At 42.9% G+C, this 10,819-nt stretch overlaps 1 protein-coding gene across 3 annotated transcripts in view; it reads right to left on the bottom strand.

Annotated features, from left to right (window-relative positions):
• Nucleotides 1–615: 615 nt before the first annotated feature.
• The window catches only part of Arhgap19 (Rho GTPase activating protein 19), a 42,186-nt gene continuing 31,982 nt past the window's right edge, over nucleotides 616–10,819 (bottom strand). For 2 of the 3 annotated variants that reach the window (XM_048452879.3, XM_048452880.3), the window contains exons 9-12: nucleotides 10,630–10,728; nucleotides 6,698–6,808; nucleotides 5,701–5,863; nucleotides 616–3,818 (exon numbers count right to left, since the gene is read on the bottom strand). In XM_048452879.3, coding sequence (XP_048308836.1) covers nucleotides 3,808–3,818; nucleotides 5,701–5,863; nucleotides 6,698–6,808; nucleotides 10,630–10,728 — 384 coding nt within the window. In that variant the 3' untranslated portion in view covers nucleotides 616–3,807. The remainder of the gene's footprint in view (nucleotides 3,819–5,700; nucleotides 5,864–6,697; nucleotides 6,809–10,629; nucleotides 10,729–10,819) is intronic. The other variant, XM_048452881.3, reaches the window with a different exon arrangement.

Genomic DNA, 10,819 nt, shown 5'->3' with positions numbered 1-10,819 from the left:
GCACAAAGAGTAAAAACAACCTATTTCTAGACATTTTAAAAGTGAGTTGGGTGTAGTTTGTAAAACGGAATCTGTTGGGACATACAGTTCAAAGCTACTGTTCCCCACAATATGAAATATCGTGACAGTAATTTAGAAATCTTGCTCTTCTCAAGGAACAGGCCACCCCAGGGCTCAGAGTTTTGTTGGTTTTGGTTTGGTCTGGTTTTTGAGACAAAGTCCCTCTATTATGTAGCTCTGGATGTCCTCCAGGACCAGGCTGTCCTCAGACTCACACAGATCTACCTGCCTCTGTTTCCCAAGTGCTGGGATTAAAGGTGGGTGCCACCATGCCTGGTCTCAGTTTTATTTGTGCTGAAATGACCTTGTTTATGTAATCCAGACTGGCTTCAACTCACAACCTCTTGCCTCTGCCTCCCAAATACCAGGATTAGAGGTGTGTGCCGCCTCATCTAGTCAAATCTCCATCACTAAGGTCCCACTCCTCCTGAACCCTCCCCCCACCAGGGAAACACACCAAAGAAGAGCACTTTGCAGAGGTTTCATGTCCCTTAGAATAAGGAGCCACCTCTCTTCAAAGTAATGTCAGGCAAGAGACCAGTCAGAACCCACAGATTGGAAACAGAAATTTAATTTCAGAATATTACATGAATATAAAAACAATATATATGGTTGTTTCTTTATAATTACATATATATGCAAAATAACCAAAAGTAACAAACAGGTGCAACCTTCTCTTAAGAAACCTTCTGGGGGTCGAGTGAGCACATGGCAAGCACAAGCAAGCCTTGCTAAAAGGCCCTGGGTGAGAGAATGCCTTCTCTACAGCCCACTGGTCCACGCATGTCAGAGGCATGCTCCAAGGCTCTTTAGCTTGGGCTATGGCCTCACATACTCCAGTTTCCATGGCGACACAAGCACTCAGGCTATTTATCCTCCATCTCCTTACTAGCTCACCTCCATCAACTGCACACTGCTCCCAGCATCAGCGGTCTAGTTAGTAAAGCCTGCTTTTGACAGTGAGTCTGCCATGGGTGCTTCTTCAGCAATCCTGACTGCTCTAGGAGAACCTTCCAAGTGAAGCACATTCTATGTGGAGGGTCAACTGTGGCTTCCCTCAGAACTCATCAGTCATGCCTCTAAAATGTTCTGGAGCTCAGATACAACCAATGTCTCCCAATTCTCGTTTCCTTCACAGTGGGTATGAGTTGGGGAAGGGGAGGTTCAAACCTGATTACTGATCTCAGTGAGAAAATACACTTCTGTGAAAGATTAGGTAAAGGGCCCAGCCTCCACTCATTCACCCAGTGCAGATCCAAATCCAACATGATCTATCTCTTCATTCTTGCGGCCCTCTGACAAATATACTAGCCTGTGTTGACACAACATCAAAGCCTGTGGTAAAATTAACCCCAGAAAGAAAGGAAAAGTACTTCCAAAGAGATTGCTCCAACATTAAAAAAGAAACACAACAAACATCTTTTAAGACACAGGTTAGCTGGGCAGTAGTGGCACATGCCTTTCTTTAATCCCGGCAGAGGCAGGAGAACTCTGAGTTCAAGACCAGCCTGGGCTATGGAGTGAGTTCCAGTACAGTCAAGGCTACACAGAGAAACCCTGCCTCAAAAAAACAAACAACAACAACAAAAAAAACATATGTTAAAAACCTTGGTTAAATACTGGCTCAAAAACAGCAAGTGTATGCTCCATCAGAAGGGCAACAGCAATCTTCTGGAGCAATGATGGAGCTTTTGTCTGCGGGTCCCAGAAGACACCACAGGATTAGAACAGTCACATAGTACAAGACACAGGAGGCTATGCTGTTCCTCAAGTTTATTCTGCACTGGATCACAGCTTCAGAAGAAAAATATGACCTATAATACCCTTAAAGCAAAAGAATAACTAGCCAATAAATAAATAAAATACACATTCCCAAATACACATGGTAACTGCCCAAGAAACCAGCTATAGAAAAGCATGTGCATAGGGTAAACTCTCTCACCACCTCACCCAGACCACCCCAGTCCCTCACACCCGACTCCTTGGTCCTGCTCGCTCTCTAACAGAGCCAAATTCCTGCAGGCACCAAATCACCACTCGGCTCTCTGCCCAGTGCCACAGTACAGCACAGTGGAAGACACTTAAAGGAAGCTTCATGCTGGGAAAAAAACGTCTTTGACTCAGTAATACAAAAGGATTTCTGTTTGACCTCACTATACACCTAACACAAGAAATTTATTTAAAAAGAAATAAACCTTTTCTTAGTAACAACAAAAAGAGTCAAACAGAAACCTAGACAAACGAACTTGCTAATGAAATCTTTAAGGATGACCTAAAACTCCTTTTGAGAAAGGAACTTAAACACCTCTGCTGTTCCCAAACTACCCAGCAGGAAAGCCAATAACTCCTGCTACTACAGCAACAGAATAAACAGGGCAGGTGGAAGAGGCTGACGGACAGACACGGAGTCGGCCTCTGTTACCCCGAAGGTGGCGCTCATTTCAACAGTAACACAGCATTTTCAATTGTCTATCACTAAGTTGGCAAACCGTATTTTGCTGTGTACCTGGATCCCCACAGTGGGGTGAGGATGGTTGCACAGTTCTACAGAGTCAGCCCATACCTCAACATCCTCACCTGCCACCCGATGCTCACTGGGCAGTGGCTCTGCTGTACTCTTGCTTCCTGTGCCCATCCTGACAAGGAGAGGGGCAGAGAGCAACTGTTTTAGATGACTGGGGAACACCACAACTGCTCCTGTAGGGACTCTTCTATTGCATATGGGCCCTGCAGAGACTGCTATGCATGTCTCTCCTGGTTCCAAGCTGCTCTCAGGAGACAGTTGAGTGGCATATTACGATACCTAGGAATGTGTGCCAGGATCCTACCAAAGCCAACCAGTCCCTCATGGATGACTTCAGAGTCTCTACAACATGCAGATTGCAGCAAGCTCTATGGATCAGATCGTGGCTCTTCTCAAGCCCCAGGAGTCTGGCACAGAGGTGTCAGTGGAACCAGAGATGTTTGGGTGAGAGGATCCTAATGCAGAAAGCAAGTTAGCAACCACACAACCATTCTCACATCACTGAGGGGAAGACAGTGAGGCATGGGGATGCAGTTCAGTAGCTGAAATCTGTTAAAATATACTGTACTGAATTTCTTTTCATTGCCAGGTCAAATCCCCTAAATTAGACAAGAAATAACAGAATGTCTAGGAAAGCTGTAAATTCTTTGAACATAATAAGATACAGAGATTTCTCAAGCTCAAAATGAAAGGGAGTCAAAGGCATTTAACTTAAAATCCATGTAGGTTATGAATCTAAACGATGGCTTTTAAAACAAGTAAATAAACAGTCACTTATTCACAACACAGAGAAAAGTCCCAAACCAGTTAATATATAACAGCCCACTAAGACTGACAGTGCTTTTCAAAAATATTACTAGCTATTAAACATAAAATTTCCTATTCTTAAGAAACAGAACCAAAAAAGAAGAAGAAACAGAACCAACCCAAGCACATTGATTAAGCATAGCTGGGGCCTGCCCACCTACTGCACTGTGTAAGCTGGCAGGTGTTGAGGAGCTTCCTCATATTAAAAACAAACACAGAGAACAGAACATTCTCTCAGAGGCACAGCTTCAAAGACATCCAGTGAGTGGGTTAGAGGTATCAGTCGGTCATGGTTTGATTGGTTTTCACAATTCGAAATGCAGGGAGCGAGCTGCAAGCTTCACTGGGAACAAAAGCAACACCTGTCCCACTGAAGAGAACTTCACTGTGGACAACAGGGGAACTCTAGTGACCCTTCAGAGGAATCCTAGGTTAAAACAGAAATAAGAGGATTAGACATTAATTAAAACATTCATTTTTTTAAATACCCCATCTAAAAGCTACAGAATCTACACTTAGTATTTTCTCTACATTTAGGATTAAATATGTGAGAATGTGACCCTCTACCAAGTAAACATCATTAAGTCTGCTTGGTCTAATCCCAGTTTGTTACGTCTTCTTAATGACAGTGGCAGTCATCACTTAGTAGCAGCATGTATGATGATGGCCGTTGCCCCCAGTTCCTGTGTACATTATCTCATCTGTCCTAACAGCTGTCTATATGGAGAAAGTAGTACACTGTCATTTCACAGATGCAGAACCTGCAGCCCACAGAAGCTAACCTGTCCCAGGATAGAAAGCTATCAAGCACTACCAAGTCTAAGTGAACATGGAGCTTGTGCTATTACCAGCACTGCCCTGCTCACCAGAGAATGTTTACTAAAACCAAGAGCACAAGCCACTGACACTACTGAGACAAGGAGAAGAACAAAAGGACTGACGGCAGATGGGTGTGCATGCACATGTGTTCGCAGGACTAGGGGCTGAACCCAGGGTATTGTGTATTCTAGGTAGGTGCTTTAACTGATATTATAGATCCTTAAGTCTGACCCTTGCCTTCTCAAACCAGATGCAGAGATATGACAATACAGATGAAGTAAATACCATAAATCATAGTCAATGCCCATACTTTAGAAGTGCTGATAAGAGTTCAATGGCTCAATTAGCCAGACAAGGTCTCAAAGAGGACAGGGAGGGAAGGTTCAGCTGAACTTTAAAGAATTAGAAAGATTTGACTACTAAAAATAATGCCCCTTGAAGAGTGGGGGTTCTATCATGGGTTTTCATCTGGGATAATTTTGGCCCCATATCCAGAAGGGACACTGGTAATAACTGGAGGAATTTTCAGTTACAATTGAGGGCAGGATGCTAGTAGCATCTGCTGAATCAAAGCTGCTAGATATCACCAATGCACAAGGCAGCTCCACACAAGGAATTATGATCCAAAGTGTCAACAGTGGCCAGTTGTATCCATTGTCCTGTAAGAGAGATACATGGCAGACGGGCCCTGAATTGCAAGCGAGGAGACTAGAGTTCAAATCTAAAGATGATTTTGGGGAATGAGCTGTGAAAGCAGATCAAGAGGCTAAAGATGCAAAATACAAGAGAGAAGAGTGGAGAACTTAATGCAACTAGCCAAAAATAAGCCAGATGTGGTGCTATACAATCATCTATAATGCCTAAAATCCCAGCTACTCAGAAGGCAGAAGGAAATCTTAAGTTTAAGACCAACCTGGGAAACCTAAAAGAAATCATGTCTCAGATCTCCTGAGTAAATTGGGAGCAATAAAATTTAAAAAAAAGAAATCATATCTCAGAAATGGAAGAAAGATGGTGGTGGTGGTGGTGCACACCTTTAATCCCAGCACTTGGGAGGCAGAGGCAGGCTGATCTCCGAGTTCAAGGCCAGCCTGGTCTACAGAGTGAGTTCCAGGACAGCCAAGGAAATACAAAAAAAAACCCTGTCTTGAAGAAAGAAAAAAAAGAAAAACTTTGGTGACCAGGTCTAAAGTCTACACATAAGAACAAGGTGATTTGAGCAGACTCTCGGCACGGCCGTTCTCAGCCTCACACAGCATTTGTACTTATCCCACCCGGTTTAACACATATTGATGTGTGGGTCCTATCTGTCCAGTAGGTCTGTATTTGAAACCGTCCCTCAGTACCTGAGGGCAGTGCTAAGTAGAATAACCATCCAAATTCCCTCTGACTACAGTTACAGCACGTTGGCCATTCCAAACAAGAAACACTGCTGACAGAAAACAGACAAGAACGGCATCAGTAAGAGCAGAGACAACCACGACAATTACCTTTTCTCCCCTCTTTCTTCCCCTCAGACCATTTCAGTCTTGTTGGTGTCATTGTGACGGTTGGAGAACCAGAAAAGAACTGTAATGAGAAAAGTGTACAGTGGCTTAAAGACCATTTCAGTCTTGTTGGTGTCATTGTGACGGTTGGAGAACCAGAAAAGAACTGTAATGAGAAAAGTGTACAGTGGCTTAAATGATCAAATATCAGTGCCTCTTTACAGAGACGTAAGTATACCTAACTAATCTTAACTGGCTATTCTTAGTTTAATGAAATAGCCTAGGCACATTTTCTTGATTAATGATTGATGTAGAAGGCTACAGGCACTGTGGGGATGTCCCCTGAGCAGATAGTCCTAGGTTCTACAAAAAAAAGAAAAAAAGAGAGAGAGAGAGAGAGAGAGAGAGAGAGAGAAAAGCTTAGAGAGCCATGGGGACAAGCTAGTATGCAGTGTTCCTCTGTGGCCTCTTGCATTCCTGCAATGACTTCCCTCCATCATGGACTGTACGCTGTAAGCTAAATAAATAAACCCCTTGCTTCCTGAGTTTTAGTCAGTGTTTATCATAGCATCAAAACACACATTAATAATACACATGCTATATCTTTTTTGAACTCAAAACATATCGAATGGCCTGGCGGTGGTGACACACGCCTTTAATCCCAGCACTCAGGAGGCAGAGGCAGGCGGATCTCTGTGAGTTCAAGGCCAGTCTGGTCTACAAGAGCTAGTTCCAGGACAGGCACAAAGCTACAGAGAAACCTTGTCTAAAAAAAGAAAGAAAGAAAGAAAGAAAGAAAGAAAGAAAGAAAGAAAGAAAGAAAGAAAGAAAGAAAGAAAGAAAGAAAGAAAGAGAAAAAAGAAAGTATATCCAATGATTTGGTGAAAACCTACAGAAAAGGCCCTAAGCACCGCTGACTGAGCCAGAGACTCATAATAGAACAAGCACCAGCCTGCTAGCCTCCTCCTTTCCACAGGACAGGGAAAGAACGTGCTCTTACCAAGCTCATATTTTCTTTGCTGACTCTCTTCAGTTCACCCATGGCCACAGCCTCTGGAGTAGGGGACTTGTTTTTCTTTTCTGACATCATCTGATTGCCCAGGACTTTGCGCTGATTTGGAAACAGAAAATATTTTGCTCATGAGCATTTGCTCTTTTGTAGCTGTAATGATCTTCAAAACTCCAACTTCCTCAATTAAAAAACTCAGAATCCTGATAACTTCTGCACAGACCCAGGCCATGTCATACAAGGGAAGGGAAGACATACAGCAAACAATGAGAACTCTTTCTCTGGGCGATCTTACCTACCTAATATTATCTAATAGCAGTATACCTGTGAGCTTGAAAGAACTACCAGTCACTCTTGAGGGTTGAGCTTTTTTGGAGGTGTGGGGCTTGTGGAAAAGGTGTTCTCTCTAGCAGCTGTTAAGGGTCCCTTCCTCTCCCCACTAAGGGAACCACAGGCTGGGTCCTCTAGGATTCTGCTTCTCTGTCCTTCCTCACACATGACTAGTAAATGTCCAGAAACTGTCTAAGAGTTTCTAATACAGGCATAAAAGGCCCCAGGCCTTCGGGGGGGGGGGGTCACATGACCACTGACCCACAGTAAGAATACAAGGCTTCTGAGCAGCCTGGAAGCTGATGTGGCCTGCTGCAGCAGCTCATGGTAACAACTCTATCTTAGAGAAGCCTCCCTCTTGCCCAAAGAAGAAATCTGAATTTCAAAACAAGAATATCATCAAAACTAAAGCACCAAAGGAAAAAAAAATACTAAACAGAACTAAAAGACTAAAGCATTAAACTCTACATTATAACTATCAACAACGGGGTTCAGAATAGTTTGATATGATTTGTTATTTACATGACAGACCCCAGAGGAAAACCTTCTTCCAAAATAAGAGGCTGATGCAGAACCCACTGACAGACACACCTCTGTAAAACTAGAAGAAAAGCAAATTTCTACAAGTCTTAAATTTTTTTTTAGACCTTGTTTTATTTTTATTGGTGTATGTGCATGCACACGCACATGTGAGCTCTCAGCCTACAGAGGGCAGCAACATCAGATGTCCTGGAGCTGGCACTGTGGGTGGTGGAAAACTGCCCGAGGTGGGTGCTGGAAATGAGCTCCAGTCCTCTGGAAGAGCAGCAAGTTCTCCTATCTGCTGAGCCATCTCTCTAGCCTCCAAAGTTTTAATTTTTAAAAAACTATTAAATATTAAATAGCTATTTTTAAAAAGAAATCAAATAGCTGAAGTGCATGTGCGCGTGCACACGCGTGTACACACACACACACACACACACACACACACACACACACACACACTAGAAAAATAAGGTCTGTATATCGTCCCTTCAGAGAGAAGGAATCACCTGAGGATGCTGAACTGGGAATGCCAAGATCCACAGACTAGTTATAAAGCTTCCAGAGAATTTTCAAAAGGGCACTCTGAGTTGGATCTACCATGTGCAACACCCCAGTACCACTCACAAACAAAAATGTGCAGAGGTCTAGAATCCATTCTCCATCCTCATGGATGGACCAGTGGCCTGTGGGACGTGACGCTTGCTGCTGGAGAGTTTCCTTTGCTCTCCACAATGGAGTGAGAAGGCAGCTTGTGGGACAGGAGACAGTGTTTGCACGTCACCTATCTAGTTAGGAGATAAACTTCACTGCAGAGCAACTGACAAAAAGGCTGTATCTTCTATCAGTCTCTTCATTTATAATGAAAACACCTTGCCCCTCTGTTTTATAAAATTTGCTATTATAACATCTGTGTTTAAAGCTGTTGTTCTGGGCTTGGAATGTAGCTCAATGACAGAGTGCTTGCTCACATGTATGAGGCCCTGAATCCAGCTGATTGATAATGCCACCAAAAAAAGAAAAAGAAAAAATAATGTTCTAAAATGTTTTGTCTTAATAACTTATGAAGCTCAAGTACTCCCTTAGTATAGAGGTAAGCAATAGCCAATAACAACATCTACATTTCAAGCAATAACTACCAATACCCTGTCTCAAAAAGAAAAGAATTACAATCAAGTTTACGACCTTACCCATTTTAAGTGGCATTACTACAATCACAGTGCCATAAAACACAGCCAGCTCACCCATTCCCACACTACTACTCTTAAACAAAAGACAACGCCTCATTCCCTCTCCTGTCTCCATGACTTTGACCACTTTAGTACCTCAAATAAGCAGAACTGTACAGCATTCGGCCTTTAGTGACTGGCTTATGTAATTCATTGTCACCTCGGGGCCCACCACAGTGAGGAGTGTATAAGACTCTCCTTCCAGTCTAACCTTCCACTCTCTCTACACTTTGCATCTTCAGTCCTTCAATGAACAGTGAGACTGCTTCAACCTTTGGCCACTGTAAATGATGCTTTCGTGAACACTGGCATACAGATAACTCCCCAGACCCTGCTTTCAATTCATTGATATATACACAGATTTGAAATTGCTGGATCAAGAATTAATTCTGTTGTTGATTTTCCCCAACAGCTTTGCCGCTTCATATTCCTAGCAGTAGTGTACAGGGTTTTCATTTCCCTACATCCTCATCAACATTTTGACTTTCTGTTTGGGGCAGCAGTCATCCAGGGTGTGAAGTGGCACAGCACTGCGGGTTTGCTTTACCGCAAATGATTATGAAGATGAACAGCTCCTCGTGTCTTTCTTGGTCATGTATGTCTTGAGAGAAATGTCTATTCAAGTTATTTGTCTGTTTTATAATGAGCTTAGATTTTCAGCAATCCTGAGCTACACAAGTTCCTTCTATTTTCTGGATATTATCTCCTAACCAGATAGGTGACGTGCAAACACTGTCTCCTGTCCCACAAGCTGCCTTTTCCCTCCATTGTGAAGAGCAAACTCGCCAGCAGCAAGCATCACGTCCCACAGGCCACTGGCCCATCCATGAGGATGGAGAATGGATTCTGGACCTCTGCAAAATATAAAAAGGATCAAAAGGAGGGCTAAATGAAATTGCAACTGCTAAGGACCAGCAAAAAGGGGAGAAAATTAAAAGGCACACATTTGTTAGAGAAAAAAAAATGTAAGTTTTAGTCAAAAGGCTCCTTGATATTTGTAGAATTATATACTTTAACAATGTTAAAACAATTTTTTCAAGAAAAGTAGAAGTAAGAATAGAGTTAGTCGCTCTGGATTAGCAGCTTTAGTTGGGCTAAATTAAATGGAAATCAGAGCCCTGTGACCAAATCACCTACTGCCACCTGATGGCAACATTCACTAACTGCACTCATGTTCAGTCATCTGCACACTGGGACAGCAGCAACAACACAGAAATATATTTTCTATTTGTTCTAAAAACAAGATTTCTAATAATTCTGACACATGGAAAGAGACTAAAACAACAATGAAATCATTAAGTTCACCAAAATTAAAGATATCAAAATCCACTGAGGTGTTAGAAAAACCATTTGCCCAACAATTTCCTTAGTCCTCAGCTTGCTCACTCCCCCACACATGTGGCAAACTGCATAAAGAAGTGCATAGTGTGGCTGAGCAGTGGTGGTGGCACGCGCCTTTAATCCCAGCACTCCCGAGGTAGAGGCAGGTGCGAGGACAGCCTGGTCTACAGAGGGATTCCAGGATGGCCAGGGCTGTGACACAGAGAAACCCTATGGGGGGTGGGCGGGGAGATAAAGTGTGAAGCAGAGAGCCAGACTCCCATCCTTAGACACAGGGAGGAAGAGCAGGTTGTTGCTGCTTTCTCTACAGAGTTCCTACAGAGTTCCTTTCATTGGCGACACAGTAAAATGCTTTGGAAAAAAACCTTCCCAAACTCTGTCCCCTCATCAATTAACTGTTTATAGAACTCCAAGGAATAGAATTAAGCACTTTGTGCACAAGAAAATTAGACATAAACTTCCTGAGAATCGATGTGGATAGCAGTAGCACAGTAGGCTCACCTTAATAAGCCCACTAAAGGAGCGTGAACGGGCTCTCTTCTGGACTCTGGGAGTAGAAGGCTCTCGCCCTGGTGTTTGAGTCAAAGACTGCTTATGGAACTATAAGAAAATACAGAGTACATTTTATTAATATTGTCCCTTCAAGAAATGACAGTCTAGGGCAAGTAACAGCTGAATATAGATACCCAGA

The sequence above is a fragment of the Myodes glareolus genome, chromosome 7 (assembly GCF_982192425.1).
Source record: "Myodes glareolus chromosome 7, mMyoGla1.1, whole genome shotgun sequence".
NCBI lineage: Eukaryota > Metazoa > Chordata > Mammalia > Rodentia > Cricetidae > Myodes > Myodes glareolus.
Note: the sequence above shows the minus strand (reverse complement) of the source record. Positions and strands in the feature narration are given on the sequence as shown.